The 25,139-nt window shown below is 52.3% G+C and overlaps 3 protein-coding genes across 3 annotated transcripts; 2 read left to right on the plus strand and 1 right to left on the minus strand.

Moving 5' to 3' along the window:
* Positions 1–246: 246 nt before the first annotated feature.
* On the plus strand, positions 247–1,847 carry urahb (urate (5-hydroxyiso-) hydrolase b). Its single transcript, XM_061283527.1, has 4 exons — positions 247–378; positions 651–793; positions 866–1,001; positions 1,140–1,847. The coding sequence occupies exons 2-4, from the start codon at positions 663–665 to the stop codon at positions 1,227–1,229; spliced, it is 357 nt and encodes a 118-aa protein (XP_061139511.1). The 5' UTR covers positions 247–378; positions 651–662; the 3' UTR covers positions 1,230–1,847.
* Positions 1,848–2,213: 366 nt separating this feature from the next.
* Positions 2,214–7,227, plus strand: afg3l1 (AFG3-like AAA ATPase 1). Its single transcript, XM_061283476.1, has 16 exons — positions 2,214–2,473; positions 2,905–2,968; positions 3,080–3,174; positions 3,608–3,757; positions 3,822–3,887; positions 3,985–4,109; positions 4,176–4,446; positions 4,505–4,642; positions 4,715–4,868; positions 4,944–5,051; positions 5,122–5,247; positions 5,348–5,458; positions 5,582–5,697; positions 5,762–5,962; positions 6,037–6,231; positions 6,294–7,227. Exons 1-16 carry the CDS (start codon positions 2,339–2,341, stop codon positions 6,519–6,521), a joined length of 2,283 nt encoding a protein of 760 aa, XP_061139460.1. The 5' UTR covers positions 2,214–2,338; the 3' UTR covers positions 6,522–7,227.
* Positions 7,228–8,070: 843 nt separating this feature from the next.
* Positions 8,071–21,488, minus strand: LOC133157159 (voltage-dependent calcium channel subunit alpha-2/delta-4-like). The gene is made up of 37 exons (XM_061283472.1): positions 21,219–21,488; positions 19,273–19,354; positions 18,724–18,840; positions 18,516–18,575; positions 18,236–18,398; positions 18,038–18,169; positions 17,919–17,979; positions 17,622–17,772; positions 17,476–17,550; positions 17,306–17,395; positions 17,115–17,228; positions 16,960–17,038; positions 16,757–16,890; positions 16,616–16,633; positions 16,433–16,510; positions 16,281–16,361; positions 16,129–16,203; positions 15,956–16,042; positions 15,824–15,895; positions 15,649–15,710; positions 15,441–15,508; positions 15,320–15,365; positions 15,130–15,227; positions 14,879–15,062; positions 14,685–14,806; positions 14,535–14,603; positions 11,186–11,247; positions 10,774–10,788; positions 10,656–10,700; positions 10,476–10,538; positions 10,046–10,116; positions 9,823–9,901; positions 9,667–9,719; positions 9,530–9,585; positions 9,152–9,269; positions 8,793–9,071; positions 8,071–8,594 (listed from the first exon to the last, which is right to left on the minus strand). The coding sequence occupies exons 1-36, from the start codon at positions 21,296–21,298 to the stop codon at positions 8,846–8,848; spliced, it is 3,186 nt and encodes a 1,061-aa protein (XP_061139456.1). The 5' UTR covers positions 21,299–21,488; the 3' UTR covers positions 8,071–8,594; positions 8,793–8,845.
* Positions 21,489–25,139: the final 3,651 nt, after the last annotated feature.

Consider the following 25,139-nt stretch of genomic DNA (forward strand, 5'->3'; position numbering starts at 1 on the left):
TGGAGAAGTTCATTGCAGGACGCAGGAGTCTTCCCAACTTTGCCATAAGTCGAGAAAGCTGCAGGGTGCCTGTTGTCAGCAAAAGATGATTCATTTCCCTTCTAATCTGGATTCAATCATGTGCTTGTGCTGCAATTTCCCTCCCTCCCTCCCTCCCGTCAGCTTCAACGAAACGATTGCGGCGACCTTTTAAAATGAGCAAACATCGATGATTAAATGGCCGAGCGCTCGGTTGTTTGTTGACTTTTTTTTTTCTCTGTAATGATTCATTCCGGACACGCCGACCTTTGACACCAAGCTTGTTTGTCGTGCACGCCGCGCCGCGCCGTCACACACCGACGAGAGAGTTTGAGCGGCAGACGACAGACTCACCACCAGGTAAGTGTCATCTTCTCATTTATTTTGGAATGGAGTTAACGTGACTGAATTTGTTGCCCGCACGTGCTCATTGATCCGTTACGAACGTACGAGACAGCAAACGCAATCGTAACCGTTCTGTCATTCCATCGAAATGAAGATCTTGATGGAGCCTGATTTAAAGGTCAACCGCTCCAGATTTTTGGAAGAGTAAATCAGTGAAGATGGATGAATCAGCCAATTAGTCTGAAAAATCTATCCCGAATAAATAGATCTTTTTTTTTTTTGCCCAGGGAATTGTTGCGATGACGTCAGCGCGCAGCCCGCTCACCACGCACGTGCTCAACATCAGCGACGGCGTTCCGGCCTCACGCGTGTCCCTCAGCCTGCATCGACTGGACTCGCAGCTCAAGCTGTGGAACATGCTCAACGTCGGGTACGCTGAATCGGCCGGCTCTCTCTAGTGGTAGGGTAAAGGAAATGTTCCATGTTTGGTTTTTAATGTCAGGACGACGGACGAAGACGGCCGCTGTCCGGGTCTCATCAGCCGGGAAGCGTTCGTCCCGGGAATGTACAAGTTACGTTTCGAAACCGGCTCGTACTGGACCAGCCTGGACCGCGACTCCTTCTATCCCTACGCCGAGGTGATCTTTTCCACACGCTTGCCAGTGGTCCTATTCTTTTTTTTCTTCTTTGAGCATTTTCAGTAGATTTGGAATGCTTTCAGATTGTCATCCAATCAAGTGATCAATCATCTTTGGATCAACGTGTGTGTGCTCCAGGTGGTGTTCACCGTCACGGATTCGATGCAAAGTCTTCACCTGCCGCTGCTCATGACCCCCTTCTCCTTCAGCACGTACATGGGAAGCTGAGGGCCGCCGCGCAGGCACACTCAATCGCTCACACATGCTTACGGATGTCGAATTATCATTCTTATTTTTGCCATGACAGATGGATATTCATAAACTTGGATTTGAATTCATCTCAGTTGCAAACACAAAATGTGTGCCACTGACTGAACTGTAAACATTGATGTTGTGGGTACTGTTGCCCCGCCTTCTTTGGCTGGTCAACGGCCTGGCTCGACCCCGGCAGGGACAGGTGACCATCCCGTTTGGACAACAAGGAGGAGAAAGTTGCACCGTTCATCCAGTTCACGTGATGGGGAAACGTTTGTGTTCACGGCTCACGTTTGGACCTTTAGCAGATGGGCCACATTCAATCATAAATGAGATTTATAAAAAATGTCAAATGTCTCATTTTATCTTGTATTTGTGGATAATTACTTACTTAGAAATGATCAACCGAGATTGCTTTATTAAATGATTAAATTTCAGGAAAGAAAGGTGTTGCCAGTTGCCCTTCTTTGTCCACCCCTGCTTTAGCCTTTAACCTCAAATCTAATTCTTTTTGTTTTGTTACTGTTTTACTGGAGTAAAGTGATCATTGATAAACGATACGACTACAAAGTTGTTGATTTTGTGATTATTCTGACAACAAATATATTTCCTTTCAATGTATTATTTTGTTTTGTGTCTATTTTGTAATACGAGTGTCTGTCACTGTCCCGTTTGACTGTGTTTTGGGGGCGTGATCTTTTTCCTCTCCGACCAATCAGGGAGAGGTTTCTCAATGAGGCCCCCTTAACACTTTGTTTGCGCCTGCTTGAAAATAAACCTTGATAGAATATGTAAAAACCACTGTTAATATGCTTAGACAACGGAAAGAACTGTTTTAAAAATGCATTAGCAGCAAATACATGTTAAAATATATGTCCTTAATGAAGTCTGTTTTATGTCTCTATTTCTACTCAGGCGTTAGAAAATGCCACCCCAAGGCTCGGCATGATTGGGTTGACATTTGACGTCGGTCCTTGTTCAATAACAGCACGACGATGAGTTGGGGAAAGACGAGTTGACTTGAACAAGTTTGAATTTAGAACTCCTAATCGACAGGAGCTTGGCCGGGTGGGAAAGGGAGGATGTCGCAGCTTTTGAGGCTTGTCTCAGCGGCCGCGCGACCTCTGTGCTGCCGGGCTGGACTTGTCGCGGCTCGGTTAAACGCCGGCGCCGTCGGACGTCGCTTCATTGGCGGATACACGCGCTTCGGCGTGCCGGTAATGACCTCTTGGCGTCATTGGCCCCCCTAAAGTACTTTTCAGTTTATCAATGATGTCATTTGTCTTAGCTGTTGAACTTAAGAGTCCATTTGGAGAATCGCGCGAAGTTTAAATTTGAGTGGATCTGCTTCCGTCAAACTTGAGCAAGGACGACCAAATGTTTCCTTTTAAACGAATGTAAATAGTAGCTGAATTCATTTTGGGACCGATGTCCGTCCCGCTCCAACGGAAGGTAAACAATGTGCTGAGCTGACGTAACAGCTCATTCATATAACCTTACAACATGGCTAGGTTGGTTGCAAAACGTGGGAATTGGCGTCCTTCTAAATGATCATCACCACTGTTTGTCAGTTACAAAGACTTGCTAATAAAGTTGTTGTTTTATTAATGAGATAACGTCAATTAATGACTTTGCATGCTGTTTTCAGAGGGCGTCCCCAACCTACGGCTTTCGGGTGGTTCGGCAACGTCTTTATTCGACTGAGCCCCAAGGTGAAGGCCTGGCTGGATTGAACCCGAGTCAGATGTTTTACAGCATCAACAAAATCGCCGTCTGTTGGCTTTTGGATAAAAGGAGTGCTTTGCACTGTCTGTGCTTTCCAGACGTGAAAGGAGATAGCGGAGGCGGACGGGGAGGACGGACAGGAGGTGGCAAGAGAGGAGGAGGAAAAAAAGACTGGTGGAGTCGAATGCAGAAGGTTTGGGCTCCCCAAACGTGCCATGTTTCACACACCACAAGAAAAGTTGCTCTCGCATGGTGACATGGCAGCATCCCCCCCCCCCCACGCAATCTTTTCCCATCATGTTGCCTGGCACAGAGATGCAGCAAGATGGCGCCAAAGCATTCCTTTTACATCAAGCACGCCAAGGCAGGCGCTAACTGGTGCAGTGGTTAATCGGCAACGCACCAATTCCCAAATGAATTCCTCATCCTCCACAGAAGGAGACTGCTAACCCTTTTTAGACGTTACAAAGCTAAACAGTCACAGAATCACTCACAGAAATAAACTCAAAGAAAACAAAAGAATGTCCTGGGCTTTTTTTTGCCCGAGGTGAACAAAATTTAAATGTACCAAACATGCGAGGGAATAAATATTCACGTACACTATGTCGCTTGCCGTTTGGGTTCAGGGCGACTTCCCGTGGGACGAGAAGGACTTCCGCTACCTGGCTGTCCTGGCGGCCGGCGCCTCTTCCACGCTGCTCTACATGTACTTCCGCGACAGCGGGCACGAGATCACCTGGAAGGACTTTGTGCACCGCTACCTGGGTCGCGGCTTGGTAAGGTGCCTCGACGAGCCCCGGCCACAACTTTGGCTGGCTATTTTTCTTTCTGCGTGTTTAGGTGGACCGTCTGGAAGTGGTCAACAAGCAGTACGTGCGCGTCATCCTCATGCCCGGCGCTGAAGGGGTGAGTGGCAACATTGTCATTTCCAACCAAGTTTTTTTTTGCTCCTCTTAAACATGAATTTGACGCCATCTGAAAAATGTCCTCCTGTTGCGCACAGAGCTACGTGTGGTTCAACATCGGCAGCGTGGACACATTTGAAAGGAACTTGGAGACGGCCCACTTGGAGCTGGGCATGGAGGCGTCGCGCCGGCCCGCCGTGGTCTACAGCTCCGAGAGCGACGGGTCTGCCAGCGCCGCGTCAAAAGGCCTCGCTCGGGACGTTCCTCAACGCCGCATTTGCCTTTGCAGGTCTTTCCTGATGAGCATGATTCCCACGCTGCTGCTCATCGGCTTCCTGCTCTTCACACTGCGCCGCGGGCCCATGGGTGCGGGGCCCGGCGGCGGCAGGGGCGGGCCCTTCAGCATGAGCGAATCCACCGCCAAGATGATGAAGGACGACATCGAGGTCAAGTTCAAGGACGTGGCCGGCTGCGAGGAGGCCAAGCTGGAGATCCTGGAGTTTGTCAACTTCCTCAAGAACCCGCAGCAGTACCAGGATCTCGGAGCCAAGATCCCCAAGGTGACACTTTTGTTTGAAGAAAAAAAATATGCTGATGAACAAGAAAATGTTTTGCTAGGGTGCCGTGTTGTCGGGACCTCCCGGGACCGGCAAGACTCTTCTGGCCAAAGCCACGGCCGGCGAGGCCAACGTTCCCTTCATCACCGTCAACGGCTCGGAATTCCTAGAGATGTTTGTGGGCGTCGGTCCCGCCAGGGTGAGCGCGCAAACTTGCAAGTGTTGGCCACGTGCTTGGGCTTCCTGATAGCAAGGTGTCTGTTGACGACAGGTGAGGGACATGTTCGCCATGGCGAGGAAGAACGCTCCCTGCATCCTCTTCATCGACGAGATTGACGCGGTGGGCCGCAAACGGGGCGGCGGCAACTTTGGCGGGCAGAGCGAGCAGGAGAACACGCTCAACCAGCTGCTGGTGGAGATGGACGGTCGGTCCCGGCTGCAGCCGCTATGCGCCTTCTTTGGTGACCCACCTGCCTCTCACTTTGCCGTTTCTCCGTCAGGCTTCAACACTGCCACCAACGTTGTGGTCCTGGCCGGCACCAACAGACCCGACGTCCTAGACCCCGCCCTCATGAGGCCCGGACGCTTTGACAGACAGATCTACATCGGTAACAAAGGGTCCTTTCGCTCTCACAGCCACAAGGAGGAGCCAGAGTAAAACCTGTTGCGGCTCCTCAGGTCCTCCGGACATCAAAGGACGGGCGTCCATCTTTCGAGTACACCTGCGACCCATCAAGTTGGACCCTAACGTGGACAAGGACATGCTGGCCAGGAAGATGGCCGCCGCCACGCCCGGCTTCACCGGCAAGTGCCCACGACATGGTCTGAGCGGCCGTTGAAACAAAAGGCGATGCTCATGCATTTTTGTGTGTGTGTGTGTGTGTGTGTGTGTGTGCGCACGCAGGGGCAGACATCGCCAACGTTTGCAACGAGGCGGCGCTGATCGCGGCCAGGCACCTCCACCCGCACGTCGGCCACAAAGACTTTGAGCAGGCCATCGACAGGGTCATTGGAGGTCAGTCCGGGATCCGCTCGCCGCTTCCGATCCTGATTCATTTCCTCCTCTGGCATATTGCAGTTCAAATACTTGATTGGCTCGTTGGACTACTTGCCATCATGGTCCGCCTTGTTCTTTCAGGTCTGGAGAAGAAGACGCAGGTGCTTCAGCCCACAGAGAAGAAGACGGTGGCCTACCACGAGGCGGGTCACGCCGTGGTGGGCTGGTTCCTGCAGCACGCCGACCCGCTGCTTAAGGTGAGAACGGTGGTCAAAGCGGCAAAGGGGGCGGGTTGGACTGAGACTTGCCAACCGCCACCAGGTGTCCATCATCCCCCGCGGGAAGGGACTGGGCTACGCACAGTACCTGCCGCGCGAGCAGTACCTCTACAGCCGCGAGCAGCTCTTCGACAGGATGTGCATGATGCTGGGAGGGCGCGTGGCCGAGAGCATCTTTTTCGGACGCATCACCACCGGCGCGCAGGACGACCTCAAGAAGGTCACGCAGTCGGCGTACGCACAGGTATGCCCGCCCGGCAGCGCACGCTCCCGGTCTCGGTTTCGAACAGCTCCCGCCCGTGGTGTGTCGACGGACAGGTGGTCCAGTTCGGGATGAGTGACAAGGTGGGCCAAGTGTCCTTTGAGCTGCCGCGCCAGGGCGAGATGGTCCTGGAGAAGCCGTACAGCGAAGCCACGGCCGAGCTGATCGACGAAGAGGTCCGGGCGCTGGTGGAGCGAGCGTACGCGCACACGCACCAGCTGGTCCAGGACAAGAAGGAGCTGGTGGAGCTGGTACGTTGGCAACCCCGCTCTCCCCCCTTTCAGCTTCTTGAGTCCTGCTTGTGCATGCTCAGGTGGGCAAGCGGCTGCTGGAGAAGGAAGTCCTGGACAAGGCGGACATGTTGGAGCTGCTGGGCCCACGGCCCTTCGAGGAGAAGTCCACGTACGAGGACTTTGTGGAGGGCACGGGCAGCTTGGACGAGGACACCAGCCTACCCGAAGGCCTGCGGGACTGGAACCGCCAGCGTCCCGCCGCTGCCGACCCCGATGACCAAGCTCGCGACAAACAGCACGCCATCTAGACTGGTGGTCATTTTCTCGGACACTTGTTTGGAAGCATGGCTGCGAGACCTCCTAAGGTGCTCTCGGACAGATTGGCTTCAACTTTTAAGCAACAAAGCAACACCAATTATTGGATTGTTCAAGGACATTCTTTTGTGAAATCTTAGGGGTCGATGTGTCTCATAACGTTTGGTTTGGATACCTGCTGCAGCTCTGCTTACCTTTTGGCTTTTTCATTTCAACGGCCACTCCCACCATCTGCCTGCCTGGTGGCTTTTCCCACTCTGGGGACTTCACCATAACGTTGGCCGTGGAACTGGTTTGCTCCACTGTAAAGTCACAAGTTAGCAAAATCACATTTTGGCAGGTTGTCCAACAACTTCACAGTTGATGGCCGGGTTGGCACTCCAAACACATGACACCCCTCCGTAATAGGTCATCTTGGGGCTCCAGCACCGAACGCTGCAAGGACGCTGTTTGTATACCATTTTTATGATGTTTTTTTTCCTTTTATCCCCCAATTTTCTAATGAAGACCATGACATAGTGCCACAGCCTACTGTGACATGATGTAAACATTTTGACGGTTTGAGTTATTCAACTTTTTTTTTTAAACAGCAAAGTTGACGTGAAAGTAAAAAGAGGAACGTTTCCTGTATTTATTCAAAATTCTTTTAGATTCAGGATTCCAGAATAAAATTTCAACAATGTTCTTTGTCCAAACAGACCTTTTTGCTTTTTTTTTCTTCCTGTTAGAAAGGGGATAGCTCTTGGGCATGATTTAAGAGGTAGCAGTAGACAAAGTAACAAAAGAATAACGTCTTACGAGTCAGCAAATAGAGATGATGACGGGCTTTTCTTCATGTCACTTTCTAAAACAGGCCCTTTTACTGTGACTACTTAAAATAAAATGAAAATTGAGAGTAGAGCAACTTCTCCAAAGGATCACGACACCACTGAAGACAAAAACTAAATGTACAATAAAAACATCATCATACCATCATTGTGCACAAAATGCGAAGGACTTGCCGGATCTCTCGGAAGTCAGAAGTAAATAAAAAAGATGCACGCTAATTGACGTTAGCAACATTAGCACAAGCGCTAATTGGCGTTAGCAGCATTAGCTCATTTGATCGTTCGGTGATAGCTCAAAAGCGTCACCTGGCGACTACAAGGCGAACCCCAAATCACATAGGAGATCTCTACCCAAGTATTTATCACGTCCCTTTTGCCGTAATGTGGAGTCGTATTCTTTTAATTAGCCGAAATCGAGAGAGCGCAGCTCGTGTCTTACCTCAGCCACATGCAGCGCGAGGATGGTCGGCCATGTGGTGTGACGTCACCACGCACACCACATAAGTCCTAAATGCCCAGGTATATATTGACAATAAACAAAAGAAAATATATAGTATACTGAATACAATCCTAATCATACTAGAAGTGTTTTAGTAAAAGAAACAGATTACTGCAACGTGTTACACTACCTTTGCTTCTCTGCTGGTCGACAGGATAGACAGAAGTCTCTATGATATAAATATATTGTTTTTATTTATAACAATCATCTCTGGAGACTGGAAAAAAGGTCGCATAAAGTTATAACAAGAAAAAGAATACAATAAATAGACCAGATCCTTGCCGTTCGGCAACTATCCTCCCCCACACACACACATTTATAGAAATATTTTATTTATACTTTTTTTTTTAAATTTGGGGTTGCTACTTAATCCCCGTGTTTTTGTGGAAAAACTCTAATGGCAGTATATCACCGTTCAAGAATTTCTTTCGAAGGAGACCAAAAAAGTCAAACCTATGGCTATGAATGAATCTGTCCACCAGAGGGCGCTGAGCGTCCCATAAATGTCTTTTTGCCTCAACAGCAAAAAGCTGCTAAAGCTTCGTTGTGAACAGCCATAGAAACGACCGGAAACCAGGTTGGTCTTGACATCCCTGCTTCAGGTCTGCTTCCGCCTCCTGAATGGCCGCTTGCTGTGGTTATATCATAAGGAGAAGGGTACCCGAAAAGAGCAGGGAGGCGCAGAAAAGGCTCAACGACAGGGAGATGGTGCACGCGCCCCCACAGTCCTTGGCGTTTTCCTGACACACAAAAGTTTGGCAAAAAGTCAAGCGGATGGATCACAATTTTCAAGAGAAACATTTTTAAGGGAGTCAGACGACAAATGGAAAATTCTGCACAATTGACTGACATGTTGAAATGGGAGATGCTGTAACTGAAAAGTAAGTTGTAAAAGTTTGAATCTTTCAAAGGGGCATCAAAAGATGCGCCGGCCCGACCTTGGGGTGGTAGGCGTGGCAAGACTCAGGACGCCTGCGTACTTTCTGCGACTTCATCCTGTTGCACTTAACCGTGGCGTTATGTTGGCAGTCGTCAAGGAAAATGAAAACCCAACCAGCTTTGCCTTAGGCGGCCTGTAGGTGGCGCGTGGCAAAAGGATATATTTGATCTCTTTGGCCTCCAGCGGGATGGGGCTGTATTGGCGAGAACAGTCGCAGTTAGCCTCCGTCACCACCACCAGCAAGTTGCTGTCTGGGACACGCTGCACCACAAACATCCTGCAAAAAAAAATTCAAGCATCTCATCATCCATCAGGCGCAGAAAAAAAAAAAAAAATAGTGTGTGTGTGTGATTGTACTTTTGGCAGCGTCCACATTTGATGATGCTGTTTGCCTCTTTGACGGAGGTGTCATACATGAAGCCGGGGTAGGCCGTCTCGCATGGAACCAGAGCCTCCACCTTCTTCTGCTTGTGAGCTGGGCACACGCAAGTAGAAATGCAAATCAATCCAGCGGGCGAGGTGCTAATGTGATGAGTCGTCCATGTTGAACTCACAGGTGTGATAGCCAGCCTTGGCTTAAATGATGAACACAACCATGATGATGATGATGATGGAGAGAAACATGGAGAGTGATGACAAGGAGACTCAAACACAACAGGTTTTGCTGAGCCGGATTCATTTCATGCGTTTTGAGTCATGGGCACAATCACAAAATGGCTGATGACAGTGGCTTACCGTCCACAAAGTAATCAGAGTGCCACAAACCGCACAGGTTGAAATCCAACACGAACCTTGAGAGACACACGCCACACAAAGTTAGTTGGAAAAATAAAAATAAAAAGAGAGGTCAGCAAAAAGTTGCGCTTCCTCACATGAGCGCATTGGAGAAGATCCAGCGGACGATGGCCGCCAGGTTGTAGAGAGGCTGCGCAAACACAAAGACAACAACCGTCAAGCCGGGCCGCCAAACGTCGGACAAATGATTAGGTACGCCTCGGCGCCCAAGTTTCAATGTGCACGCCACTGACGCTGAGCAGGTGGCGGGGAGCACCGCTGGCGTGCTGATGGCTGTTCTTGCACATGGCCTGGTAGTCGAACAGCGACACTCTGCAAGTGGAGCAGGCGGGAAACCAGGGGTGACAACACACACACACACACACACACACACACACACACACACACACACACACAATGTTGTCATGCTGGCTTTGAACCAGCACAAAACGGCAGCCACAAAGTTGCCCAACTGACTTTTTGTACATGCCCATCTTGATGAGCGTGGCCATGACGGCGCCGTCCACCTCGCCCATGAAGCGGCCCACCTGAATAAAAACAAAACAAAAAAATGGAGTGGACTGAATAACATGTGGTGGATTAAAGATTGCCTGAATGTGAGCACGTGGCTTTGTGTAATGCGCATTAGTTTGACTAATGTGTGTATGTGTGTGTGTTAATGGCCAGGGCTAATGTGCCGCCGCGCGATGGCCAGCTGTCACCGAAGCAATCAAATAATGACACGATGGCATCTCGTTCTTCTGCTGGCAACGCGCACGGTCAGCGTCCGAGGTGAGCATGAAGGTCGTGCGGCCAATCTGGCGCTCAAACGAGCCAATCTTGCCTCGTCAGTCGCCGGACGGCCTCGTCCTCCTCCTCACGTTGGCCGTGACCCCTGACCTCTTACCTCCTTTCTCTCTTTGGACAGCAAGATGAAGCCGTGGTTGTCCACCAACAGGCAGCGCAGGTCCTGGAAGATGACATCACGTCAACGACGGCTCACGTGCGTCGTCATGTGACCTACGCACGCACGCCACGACTTTACGCCTTGGAAAGTGCGGTGTGTGTGTGGTGTGACGTGACTTACGTCACTTTCGCAGTTGAGGGGGCACAATCCTTCCACATTGGAACACTAACACGCAAGCAAAACATGTCAATTGCGGCGTTCCCGCCTGGAGCTGAGCGACAAAAGAGGAAACACTCACGTCTGTGTCGCTCGCCTGAAAGAAAAAACATAGAACATTCGAAAGATAGCCATCGTTAAACTAGGACAACAAATATTACATGTCATTTGTGTTGAGCAAAGTATAAGTTTGTGTACTTTTGCATCCTTTCATGAATGACAAAGGTCCTTCCTATGTAGTACCACAGTGTGCCCCTGGGGGCAGCACTGACACTTAATTCTTGTGACGTAGTTACGCTTACAATTAAAAATGACGATTAAAATTGAAAAATAAAGCTCAAAAGACATTTAAAATGACGAAGCCCAGCATGGAAATGTCAAGAGAAATCTTCAGGAGCTGTCAGCTTTCATTAAGCATCGGCTGCCTGCCTCACAAACAGCTGGCTGTGTATGTGTGTGTGTGTGTGTGTATTTGTGTGCGTGCCCTCAGTCACCTGCTTGGTGACAGCCCAGAAGGCCTTCTCCAGCACATCCAAGGACATCTGCAGACCTACGGCTATGAATAGAACAAAAATACACACACACAATCAGTCAATGTGAATGAATGAATGAATGCACACACTCCATTTAATCTTCGCACGCACGCGCACACTCCACTAACGGCAGCCGTGCGGCAACATACAGCCTCTGTCTCTCTCTGCCTTTTTTTTCCCCCCCTCCAAACCACATGATGCTCGCTCACCCCGGGCGTGTGTTTGGGTGTGTGCTCATGATGTATGCCCGCGCGTGTGTGTGTGTGTGTGTGTGTGTGCGCGAGAGGCAGCCGAGAGAGCAGTGATGACGCTAACGGATAAGGCGCACTATACCAGAATGACGCAGATGAGGAGGAGCTTCCAGGATGAAGTGCGCCCGCCCGCCCGTGTTTGAGCAGAAGCAGCAAGTGGCTCCACACTTGATGGGGTGAGGAGCGCTTGGCCACCTGTGTGCAGGTGGACTTTCCGTTCCGGAGGAGGACCTTCTGTGCTGGAGCTCCACTGCACGACTTTGACCTTGGGGGCACATGGTGAGTGTGCATGTGACGTGTCTGCAGTCCAGGGGCGTGCAAAGGGAGGGGGTGAGGGGGGTCGGCGCCCCCCTGGCCTCCGCCTGAGGGCGTCCGTGGCGTGGCAACTCCGACAGGTATTTCTGGGCATGTTCGACTTTGAAACTTCTTGGGGTTCGGGTTTTAAATTCAAGTTTGAAACTACCCTTCGATTTCAAATGAGGGCTTTCAACTTGTCATCAGTCTGCGCTGACACTTTGGCAGACATTTTGTCCATATTGTGAGGACGATGCGCTTCAATAGCGGCGGCGGGCCTCCGAGGCAGCCAAGATGGCTCCTTTGTGGCGGGCTGACAAAGCGGGACGGAAGGTCCACAAAGAAAAGCGCTGGGGGCGGCGTCCGTCTTGACTCAAGTGCCTTGGCAGGAAAGGAAGGCCGGCGTGGATTTGCTCCTCTTTTCTCTCCATCCTGCCATCTGGCGATGCTTTTAATCGTCCGTCCGTCCGTCCGTCCGTCCGTCGCCGATGTTTGACCAAGTTCAGCATTTCATCCTCACTGGGAAGGAATAAAGCTTTGCTGGGATTATTCAATTCATTTGAGGATTAGCGCCGGCCGGCAGTTGATGGCGGGCTCGGCTGGAAGGGGCAAACTGCTAGCGCTAGCATGTAGCATCACAATTGCATCCAAAGGGAAAGTTTGCCGCGTGGCAAAAACAGAACGTCGGGCTCATGTCGGGTTCTGGTCGTTCTCCGCAGGATGCTCCGCTCGAACGGACCCTGCTGTGATCCATGTGGTTGACATGAGGCGGCTGGACCAGCACCCGCAAAAGCTCCAGCGGCTCCTCGGTGCGTCTTCTCCACGATGATTGGAAATCATTGATTCATTATTGAGCTGTGTATAGTAAGATGTTTTGCCATGATCCACCAACTTGGAATCTAAAAGGCAGCAGTTCATTCCTATTGCAAGGCCCATTCCTCACCCTTTGTTTTGGCTTTTGGCAGTTGGCGCCGTCACGCCCACCCTGGTTCTGGTGGTCCTCCTGGGCTCGGGCCGGGGCTGTCCCGACATGTGCACCTGCACCGGGAACACCAGCGACTGCTCGGGTCTGGATCTGATGACCTTGACGCCGCTCCTGCCTACGCTGGATCAGGACTGCATGACGCTGCGTCTCCACCGGAACAACCTCTCCACCCTGGTGTCCGTTGACTGGACCAACCTCAGCGGCCTGGAGGTCCTGGATATCTCCCAGAACCGACTGTCCGGCCTGCCCGCGGGAGCCTTCGCCGATCTGGGCAGCCTACGTTGGCTCAACCTGTCCGCTAACCTTCTCGGAGAGCACCTGACCACCGCGAACGTCGACTGGAGCCAGGAGTTGGAGTGGGGCCTGGACAGGGAGGCCTTCAAGGGTTTGCGGTGGCTCCGAGGTCTGGACCTGTCTTCCAATGCGCTCCCCTGGCTGCCTACGGGCCTGCTGGACGGACTCCAGAGGTTGCGGTGGTTGTCCCTGGCCAGGAACCGTCTGGTCGTCCTGGAGAGGGCCACCTTTGAACCTGTGAGGGAACTTAAGCAGCTCCTCCTGGCTGGGAACCCCTGGTACTGCGACTGCAAGATGAGGGCCTTCAAACACTGGATGGAGTGGATGCTCTACCGAGGTGGGCCGCCGAGACATTCTGACAAAGACCTCCTCCTGATGCCATTTACGAGAAAAGGCCAGGACCAAACATCTCCTCTCCTCCCTAAAATGTTGAATCCATCTTTTCTCCTCCATCCTTTTAGATGGTCTGGTAGACGCCGTGACTTGCAGTCTACCGAGGAGCTTGTCGGGCCGGGATATCCGCGGGGTGCCGGCCGAGATGTTGGCCCACTGCACGCAGAGCTCCAGCGGAGACTCCGGCGCCAGGGAGTTTGCGTCCGGAGACCCGAGCCGCCCCTCGTGTCCGCCGGGCCGCGACTGCGTGCGGCAGCGCTACCGTCCGCTCAGCGTGCGGCGGGCTCGCGGCACGCAGATCGTGGCGGGCGTGGTGTGCGGGACGGTGTGCCTCATGATGGCCGTGGCGGCCACCTACGGCTGTGTCTACGCCTCGCTCATGGCGCGCCACCAGAAGCACCTTAACCACCGCGGGCAGCCGCTCATGGAGCGGTCGGGACCGGACGCCGACCCCGAAGATGACCTTCTGCCAGAGGAGCCGCCGCCCAAAGAAGGCTGCGTGGTGCACGGCTACCGCATCAGCAGCTTCTGATGTGTGCTTGTCCGCCGTCTTCTTCCGACATCGTCATGACTCTACTACAATCTCAAAATAGTGACAATTTGGCTTGATTTGATTTGATTCCTCCTTCCAGCCATATAGTCTGTGACATAAAAGGCATTCGGGAGTAATAAGGAATTAGCGAATGACTGCATTTGGAATGATCACATCAATCTTTTTCTTTCAAAGGAACTATCTAGTTCCTTAGATGATGTACAAAATCCCCGTGTAGTGTTTAGGGAGATGGCAACGAGTGAACGATTCGGAAAAATGTCCCCTCTTGGTCCTGCGCCAAGACACTCTTATCCTACAGCAACACTGCCACCTACAGGCCGCACGGACTTCCTGCAACTTCAGCACCACTTGTAAAAGTTCCCATTATTGTTCCAGATGAAGAGACGGCTTCCTCAATAAAAGTGATTGGTGTACGTTTAAGTGTCCAGGGTCCGAGCAGTAGCTGGATTGGTTAGCTGACTCTGGAGCGGCAGTCGAGCTCAAAACAAACAAAGAAAAGCGACCTGACCTTCTGATGAATTCCAAGGAAGGATGACTGACCTCCGGCCACGGCCGTCTTGCCTTGCGCTGCCACGGTGACCGACGTCGTGGCCACCACGTACTTGGTGCCTGGAAGCAACGACAACAAACACGTGTGAGAACAGCAATGACAAGAAGATCAAAAGAAAGAGGAGCGTGTGTGTGTGTGACCTTTGTCGTTGATAGGGTAGTAGAAGAAACTTCCCGGCGGGTTCTCCACGGCCAGGCGGTACCACAGCGGGAAGTGGTCCACCGTAAACAGGTTGTCCTTGTCCGCGGGCGTCAGGAACTTTCTGGGAGGTGAGGAAGATCAGCACGCGTATTGATGCGAGCGCCGGCACAGTGACAGCGCGCCGCCTTCTCACTTTGCCACGCGGGTCTCCACGCCGGCGTATCTCATGATCCTCGTCAGGCCCACGCGCGTGCCCAGGAAGGCCGTCTCCACGCCGGGCTCCACCCTGCCGTCCAGCATGATGGCGTTCCAGTAGGCCTCCATGGGCGCCGTCACCACCGCGTCAAACAAGGTTTGCTGGAGCAGCAGCTCGTCGCCTAGCCCAAGCGCACACGGCCGACGTCATGGAGGCCCGAAAGCTTTTCGGACCACGCGGCCACTTACACTCCAGGTCGGGCTCCTCGCCCTGCAGGTAGCGGAGGGCCGCCTGCAGCTGCGAGTACTTGCGGTGGGCGGGGTCGATGTCCGTCTCGCAGTAGGTCCTCAAGGAGAAAAACGAACCGTCGCATTGAATCTTTTTGCCATGAGTAAACTCACTTCATAAAAAGGAACCAAACTGAGATCACAGTCGTACCACTCGGAGGCGATGCTGAGGTCGGGAGAGGTCAGGTCGTGGAGCCCTGCGGGCGGGCGGGCGCAAAGGTCACAGCTCACCGTGTGAGCAAAGCGTGAGGAAAAGCGAGGCCAGCGCCTACCTTCTTCCACCGACACGTTTCCCACAAACATGAGTTTCCCGTGACCTTGGGTCAACACCATGCCGAAGCTGTGTGAAGCACACAAAGAGCTCAGCCTCAATCACCACTCAAAGCATTGAAAAATTGTCTGTCTACGCAGATGGGACTGGCATTCAACAGACTCGTTTTGAACAAGTCACAGAGAGCATTGCCCAATGTCCAATCGTACCTGAAGGGAGTGTCGTCAATGTTTGTGTAGAAATAGTCGTTGACCAGGAAGAGGGGCCTCCTCTGTTCAAAAATGGAACGTCATCATTTTGCCTCTTGCTAGCGACAAAGTGGACTTGCAACTCTTTCTGGCTCGCTCAGTCGCTTTTTGTGCCTGGTCCATCCAACGGACTCACCCCGTTCTCCAGCGAGGTGCGGATGTTGAGCGTGTAACTTCCGGTCTCGCCTTTCACCATGGCCGTCCGCAGCTGCCAAAAGACGGTCGGTTGCGAGCGAAGAAGACCGGCCCGCCCGCCGGTCGCGCTTACCGTCTCGTCGTCGTCCTCCCACTCCACCTCGGACAGGTCCACGCTGTTGTAGTTGGGCTTGGGCTTCAGCTTCTTGCCGTCCTTGTACTGCAAACAAAGGCTTGCTTTGCTGCCGTTCTTCAACGGAGTACATCGCTCCGATTCTGATGGCGCGCGTGCTTGTGCGTAGTCACCAGAGGTCGAAGGTCGGGGTGCGCCAGGATGTAGCCGTTGTTGGTGATGAGGAAGGCGTAGCCGTGCGCGCCCAGCTGACACGCAACGACGACAAAGGCAAAACCGTGACGAGGGGGACGAGGAGCGCGAGGGCGCGGCCAGGCGGACCCACCATGTAGCGGGGCACCAGCTTCATCACCTCCATGAGGGGAACGTCGGTACCCACCACGCCCAGGAGGATCCCGTGCGACAGCTGCACACACGCCATGACTCAGTTGACACCTTCCCAACCGAGGCTACTTTTCGTGCTGAATTCTCACTGACCGTCTCCTTCTTCTTGCTGAAGACGGGCATGGCCACCGACGTCATCAGCAGCAGACTTTGCGCCTTGGTGCTGAACAGCTGCCAACAACACCGTGATCAAAACACACAAGCGGATTGGCTTCAAGCACGGAGCTGACGAAAACAAAGGCCTGCGCCTGAGCATTGCCAAGGGAGCAGGTTTACCTCTTTGGTTTTGGGAAGCTGACGGCAAGGTCATGAAGAGGATGAAAAGGATGATGATGATGATGGAAAATCATGAGGAAGATGAAGGGCGGTGCGCCGTCTTTTAGGAGCGAGGGGGACGGACGGAGCGGGCGGTCTCACCACAGTGTCCATGTAGGCTTCGGTCCAGATGATGTCGTGGTCGTGGTTGATGACCATGGGCCGACTCAGCACGTGCAGGTACTCCATCACGTTCTCCTGCACGTCGGCCAGCGTCGACACGTGCGTGTAGTAGCCTGCGTCAAAGTGTCGCTAGCTCCAAAAAGTGCATCTCTCACATGACAACAGAGCAAGACTTGCGCCACCTTTGTTGTTGCAGGCGATCCACTTGGCGTTCTGGGCAAAGGTCATCTCTCGGCCAATCAAATACGTGAAGACGCGCACCTGCAGAGCCAAGGAGCTCAGCCAACGTTGAGCAGGCACACGCACAGCCACAGGCGGCGAGGCGAGGCGAGCTCACCCTGCGCTCGGGCCAGTTGAACTCCTCAAAGACGGACTCAAAGTCCTCCATGGCGCCGTCGGTGATCAGCATGATGGCCTGGTTGCACATGCTGCCCTGACCCAAAACGCGCGCCTACGCGCACAAAAGACGTTTCTTCTCCCATTGTGCCGTGCGGGATGTCAAAGACACGCCCCTTGCCCCCCTCTCACCTCATTGAGGATCTTGAAGGCTTCTTTCATGGCGTTCTTGAGCTTTGCTTCTCCTTTCACGTGAAGCTTCTCCACCAGTATCTTGAAGTGCTGACACGCACACGCGTCAACAATGACGACATCACGCCGTGACTTTGTTGCGGCGCTGAGGCTGCCGACGGAGAGCTTACCTCCCTGTTGTCCAGGTCGGATTGGACCAGAGTTCCCTTAAAGCACGGCTCCACATAGCGCACGTAATCTGTGTACTACACACATACACACAGACGGGCGCGTAAAGTCATGCACACGTTCTGGCATGTGCGCGCATGCGTCTCACGGCGATGACGTTGACAAAGTCGTTCTCTCCCAGCGTGTCGAGGATGGTGTTGATGGTGTGCTTGGCGATGGTCATCTTCAAGCCCTTCATGCTGCCGCTGATGTCCACCATGATGATGATGTCCTTGGGCGATGTGGCCGCCTGGATGTACCTGACGCGCGTGCGAGTGGTGGAACTTCTCAACTCACATCATCATAATTCATCAGTCAAATGAGAATAGCGCAAGGTGGCAGCAAACTTTTGTCTGACTGAACCTCCTCAAATGTGTGCGCACAACATTTCGAATTAAAGAGTCACCAGTTTCGGTTCCTGCAGTCGAAGGCTGCGACGCCGTTGCTGTCCGGCGTCCATTTGATGCCTGAAAGGATAAACACGCTAAGCTCAAAGTGGCGATTGGATGACTCCAATCGTGTTACCGGGGTAGATCCTGAAGAAGCCGGCAGAGCTGCCAAAGTACTGCCAGGTGAGCGTAGGGTCCTTGAGGAAGTTGCCCACAAAAACGTCATTGAGGGCCTCCGAGTTGTACACAGCGTTGAGGATGTTGGGGTCTGGAAGAGGAGGAAGGGTGAGGAAGGGCCGCCTGGGCCGAGGGGCGGCGCCGACGGACGAGCCACCTTTGTTGTAGACGTTGGTGGGCACCTGCACGGTGCTCTGCTGGGTGTTGACGGGCATCTTGTTGAAGTGCTCGTTCTCCTCCAGCGGGAACTCGCCGCCCAGCTCCACAGCGTTGCCGTCCTCGTCCAGCGTGTTGATCCGCATGGAGTTGTAGTAGTCAAACTGAGAATGGGAGGAAAAACGCTGACGGGACTTGCTCTGCGTCGGCCGGCCGGCCGGCCAGGATTTGCTTCAACGTGGACGTGATTATTGGCTAATTCAGACCAACTAAAAAATTACCTCTAAGGAAGCGTTGAAGTCGTGATAGAGGTCGGCATCTTCCGCCGACTCGGCGAGTCGCTGAAGGACGACATCGAGATTATATTTTGTGTCCCCTTTTTTTTTTTTTTTTTGCACAATGGTGCCGGATGATTGATGAATGAATTCTACCAGCTCATCACTCAGCAGCTGCTGGTCAACAGAACAACGGCAGAATTCTAAAAAGCACCTTGACAGACTTCATTTTGCTGCCCAGCATGCGTTCAATCTGGTCAGCAAAATCCTTGACCAGATCGCTTCCGTCCAGGTCCACCATCTTGATGATGGGCTCCACATCCTTCAGTTTCTGAACACAGCACACAAAAATGGATTCCCGGACTTCTGCCAAAAAAGGCGCACTCCATAGTCGTGCACCGAGGACATCGTTCTCGGACAGAATTTGTACCTTTACCTCAGTAGACATTTCATCCGTAGACTATTTACCTGCGCTTCGCATAACCAACGCGAGCGACGAACAAACGGCTCAAGCTAGCCGAGATACGCTCGTTAGCACGGAGCTAAACATAGCACGCTAACCCTGTTTAGTGAGGTTATTTGTGTCACGGGGATTTGTGTCACTTTATTATGAGCTTGGAGATCCTGGCCACCCCAATCTGATCTGATCTGCAAGTCAGCCAAATCAGACATCGCGTGACCTCGAGTCATCAGGTGACTTTCTCGCTCCATCAAAGTGGATCGATGCCAATCGCGGATCAACAAAAAGAGGAACGAGCTGTACCTTTTGCAGAAGAAGCGATCCGGAATACTTGGTGGAAAGCTCTCGAAGCTGCGACGAGAAGATGGACGCCCATTGCTGCACGCTGTAACACAACGACACAACCTGTCATGTCGATTGCACAATCGGCATCATTTATCATCTCAACAATTTCAAGTGAATTGCGATTGCCCCACCTACAAAAAACACGACACACAGAACGCAACACAACTCAACAGAACCACAATACCTGACGCACAATAAGTAGCAAATGAAAAACACAATTCAAGCCAACTTAACTCAGAGCAACTCAACCCAAAACAAGACAAAAATGATGACAACATGACTCCGTCATAATATACAACACAATCTATGCAACCCGGACGTATGACAAAAATCACTCAACCCACAGCTCAACAAAACAACACATCAAGTGGAACAAAACGCAAAATAACTCAAGTGTCAAGTTAACAAGCACAGTGGAAGGCTAAAATCGCGTAAGATCACGATGATGTCATCAATGTGATCAATCGGGAAGCACTTCCATGTTTGAGAGACACGCGCGCGTACACACACTGCGAATGAGCACGTTAGCATATTGGTGTGTTAACAAAATAATTTCTGAGACAAGTACAAAAAACCTTTTCAGCGGAAATGGGACAAGGCCCGCTTATTGCGGGTCCAGCGCCATGTTTACTCGCAGGTGGAAAAGGACGAGCGTGACAATGGCTAGTTAGCTGTAGCTAATTGCATTCCTGTTCCAGACATTAGCCTAGTGCAGTTAGCATAGCCGACTAGCTAGCCGTGTTCGTTAGCTGCACTAGCTAATGGCGGGAACTACGTCAGAGGAGTGAGTTCGTTTGCGCCGGAATCGTTTTCTTCTTGCCTGTCTTGTGAGCCGACACCGTGAGTTCGATTCCCGCATTGATGGTGTGAATGTGTGTGTGATAAAAAAAAAAGAATAGTTTTCTTCGTGGGAACGTCACGTCGTTTGCCGGGGATGAAAAATACTCGGAAAAGATACGATCTTCCAATTGTAAGTACTGTACACAGAATTCCTCCGACGAGGACGCCACCTACTGGACGTCATGTGAACATGCAATTTCTTTGTGGTTTTGCTTTTTCCCTCTATGAAATGCCGATTTAGATTCTAAAAATTAGCTTGTGTGTGTGTAAACAATGCATTCATTTGCATGCTACTTTCATATTACTTACTGAACATTGTGTAAAATCGCCAACCCATTTTAGAATAGTGTGGGAAACAGCATTAGGGCCATTATAGATGTAACAACATTCTGTGATCATTCGAGAACATGGTGCAAGATTCTGGAAGGTGGGGGGGACATTTAGAAAACAGCCAAAGTTGCAAGCGGGGACACAGCCCAGATAATGTGGCGGTGTGCTAGTGCAGATTAACCAGATTAGCAGGATGAGTGGACAAGATGGCAGAGGGACAAGAGGCGGCTAAATATGTGGGACAGTTGGAGCCTTCCAAATCCTGCCCACTGACCTAACGGGCCGGCAAGGGGCGGAATCTGCGCCCCGGCAGCCAACGAGACAGCAAGAGGGCGTCAATTCCCCCAACGGAAGCGCCTCGTTAGCTCTCTGACATCTCGACCACGAGGGATCACGCCATCATTGTGATGACGTTTATCAACATGTGCATTACTCCGAACCAAAGCTACTGATTTACCATGACATCGTTGAGTCACTTTGACCGTCAATGAAACGTGGGTCGTCATAGTCATGAATGAATAGCTGGATGAGAACCCCTTGGAAGCTCATTTATCCATTCAGTCAAAGTGAGACTATCGAGCTCAGAACCCATCTGGACAGGTTTCACTCATGCACAGCAAGACTATGAAGATCCAGATCAAGACCACTTTGAAGCCTCGTTCCTTCATCCACCGGGTCAGAAAGAAGACGCTCCAGATCCGAAGCCGTTTGGCAAGAAGGAAAAGCGCACTCACGTCTCAGGCGGGATCTTCAGCTGAGCGTGAACGCCGAGCCACAGCAAGAGCAAGGCGGCGACTTGGAGGCCGCGCTTCATCCCGACTCAAGAGGACGGACGGCGTCTCCTCTCGTGGGCCGTACCGGCTGGTTGGCTTTCCTCAATTTTTGCCTCCTTCCAGCCGCTCATGGCTCCCCCGCCACCGCCACCTGTGGTCTCGGACGGCCGTTCCTGGGAGGCTCCTCCCGCTGCTGCTCCCACTTGCCGCTTCCTGCGGGTTCTTCCTCACCTCAATGTGCCGCCCAGTCAGCGCCACATAATCCACTTGGATTAAATGGCGGGAAAGCGGGCGAAGGGCGGGTAGGACCAGACGGCACGCCGCCGCCTCATTGGATGCATTCGTTTAAGAGGATTACATGTGCGCGCACGCACACACCTGGGTACGCAATAACTGTTCATTCCTTTGATATCCTCACACACATATGGCATTTAAAAAAAAATGTCCTCAGACCCAAATCTGCATTTTGTGTTCTTAGCTGCCGTGCATCGGTCGTAACCGTGGTAACCGACATGTCACTTACTGGAGAGTACAGTCAATACGATTTATTGTCATTGTGCAAGAAGCATACAAGCTAAGCGGCATAGCATGGCTCCATCGGCCCCGATAAGAAAGGAATGAAAAGTTGGTCCAGTGCTGCGTACGGTGTTGCCGAGAGCAGACCCCAAGACCTATTTCAATCGGAGGTGTACCAGGACGAGACCAGGACCTTCGCAGATGCCCAGGCGGGTGAGGGCCCCCAGGGGATTGGGTTGGCTTTGGGTCAGCTTCTCGAGTGGCTTTCCTTCCTTCCCAACAGAGCGTCTGCATCCTCCTGGGTGGGTCCATCCACAACGGCCTGGAGAGTGCTAACTAATTCTAGCAGACGACAGAACCAGCAATTCCTGGATTGGACTCAATGATACCATTCATGTGAATCATTCTGATTAACTCATAATGCAAAAGGAATTTGTCCTTCAGACTTTGTCTTGTCCTAAACTTGGACGTGCAAAGCCACACAGGAAAAAAAGCAAGAAAAGCGGGATGAGGAGCAATACTGGGGCGACAGCGCCGTCTGGTGGACAAGGCGTGTAAGTGCCAATAATGCTGCATTTGGGCTCGCACTTTGTCCCATGTGGCCTGCTGTGGTGCTTTTGGGGCATCGAGTGAGGGGTATTTGATGGGGGGGGGGGCGTCCAAGTAGGAATATGAAGGGGGTGTTGTTGAGACCCCGCAGCTGTCGCACAGCACACTCCGGCCCACGAGGAGAAGCGGCCAATGGCGCGCTAAGGAGCACTCTGTCAACAGCGGGCATCTGGAAGCGGGGGCCCGGTCCGGCCAGGCCTAGCCTCACCTACCTTACCTCTGCCTCGCTCCTGCGTCTTGAGCAAGGCCCGGGCCAACGTGTCCCCGGAGACGCACGCACGCAGAGTGTAGTGCGGCGCGTGACCCCCTACCCCCCCCCCCCTCAAGTGGGGCCCGGTTTGTGTGTAACTGACACCGCAGCTGTCCACTGCTAGTAGAACGGAGAAATTGTGCACTCAAGTTCAGCTGCCAGATCAAATGCAGCACAAGTCCAAAAGAAGCCAAAATGGCCGCCCAGCACAAAAAAGCTGAGCAGAGCCATCTCAGGCGCCGATCGGCACGTTTCGTTTTGGATGGAAGCAACATCCACTTCAGCACGTTTGTTCCGTGCAGGAATAGAATCCTCTTCTTTGACATCATGAATGCAACACGCAGGTGAGGCGTCCCCTCGCCACAGATTCCTGAGCGGCGACTTCCAAAGACAGTCTTCAGCCCCTCCATGGGGGGGAAGAGTGCGGAATGTTCCGGACAGTCCGAACCGGCTCTCGGGTGCATTAAAAAGCCGGGACGAGAAATACCCGCCAAAGGTCACATAGCGCCACCCGCCTCAAAATAGCGCCATAGAGTCATCCATCACGCCACCGGGAAAGGACTCGGGGGGGGGGGGGGGTCATTCCTAGATTGGGTTGTCTTGTACATGGCCGTGCTCAATTCTGATGGACCTTTTTTTTTTTTTTTTTTATTAGAACGTAGAACGACGAGGAGAGAAGGCCTCGCCGTCCCCGATCGAATGACCGGTCGTGTCTGTCCATCTGCAACGGATCCAGCAGCAAATGAAAGCAAAACAAACAAGGAAGCCCCTTCCCATGATCCGTCCCCAAAGAGACAACAAGGTCCAGATCAAACAATGGGCGGGTCCAGATGGCCGGATTAGTTCTTCTTAAAGTCATTAGCGTCACATCCTTCGTTTAAGACCCGGTCCGGATCGTCTTCATCTGGCTCCGTGGCCCGACGCGAGGTCCGTGAACGCCTCGCGCCCACCGGGAACCCGAGAGCTCAGACGGGCTTAGCGCTTCCCGGCCAGAGTTTTCCTATCAATTAGATGGGCGACATTTGAGACGGGCTCGCTAGCTGCCCGCCGACCCAACATCTGCACGGGATAATGAGGGGGGGGGGCGCTTTTGGGGTGTCGGGAGCGATGGGGCACTTTACTCTGCAGCAGCAGACACAAGTTCAAAGCCATCATGAAGAAAGTGGAACACATGCGGCCGCCGCTGGTGCAGCAACGTGTCTCGCTCGTGCGGCACGAGGGCAAAAATGGCATAAGAAAAGAAAAGACAGATAAGACAAACAGCAACAACATTCACGTGCAGACATCAAAGTTCACACTTGACGTTGGTTTACTTCCCTTAGGGGTAACTGGACCCCCAAAAGCCCCTCCCCCTCAAACCTCCCCGCACACTTTGTCCTCACTGACCCGTCACTGAGAGGACTTGTCGTTCGTCGCCACCAAAACAAAGTGCGTGTAAACCATCCGGATGAGGATTTGTTAAGTGGGGTCAAAGTTCAGGGAGAGTGTCAAGGACAGCATGTATACAGGTATACAGTGTCTATATGTGCGTGCGTATATAGATGTATACTGCATACACACACTCACATGTAGATGGTATCTCTCTCACACACACACACGCACGATGCGAGCTTCCTTGCAAAAGTGCACGCTGCTCGATGATTGACAGGTGTGGCAGGTGGGCCGTGTGTGCGCGCGCCTGTGCTAGTGTGTCCCACCTGTTGTCTTGCACACATGCACACACTGACATAGAAGTGAAGCTTGCTATCGCTCCCTGACCTCTGACCCCGTGACCAACTTCCTATCCTCGTGGGCACAGTAAACACCCCGCCTGTAACCCCCCCCCTCCCCCAGCTCCACCCCAAAAGGATGTCCTTAAACTTTGCCTTAACGCCATTGCTAAAACAAAAGTGCCAACGTGTGTCCGTCTCCATTTTTTTAACGTATGACGGCAAGTACATGTCTACGCGTGTGTGTCTGTCTGTCTGTCTGTCTGTGTGTGTGAGAGGAATATTTTTGCATATGTTTTGATAGTACGTGTATGTACTGTATGTCTGTGTGTGTTTAAGCTGTGCGTGTATATGTTTGGATGGCAAACATCCAAGATGGCGTCTGTAGCCATCACGACTCCCAGCATGCTCGCCTCCGCCTGGGGCTCATCTGTGTGTGTGCGTGTGTGTGTGTATCTGCACATTTGCTGTGTCAGTGGCAGGTGCAGATTCAAGGCGTCGTTGTTGCGACAGTTGCCGTCAGTGAAAACAACACATGTGACGCACGCCCACACATGAACGCACTCGTGCAGCACACACACACACACACTACATTGTCAAGAACTGTTTGAAGATGAAAAAAAAAACGGTGACAATCACAATGGAGCCTTCCATGTGCTTGCTTCAGACAAGCCACACTGAAATGAGCACAACTTGCTCCATGACAATGTCAGTAAGAAGAAATTTGGGCCGGGGCCAAACTTAGTTGCTGAGCCCTGCTCTAGAGGGCGCTAAGCTAGGCCTGCCGTGCCAGTGTGT

The sequence above is a fragment of the Syngnathus typhle genome, linkage group LG7, assembly GCF_033458585.1.
Source record: "Syngnathus typhle isolate RoL2023-S1 ecotype Sweden linkage group LG7, RoL_Styp_1.0, whole genome shotgun sequence".
NCBI lineage: Eukaryota > Metazoa > Chordata > Actinopteri > Syngnathiformes > Syngnathidae > Syngnathus > Syngnathus typhle.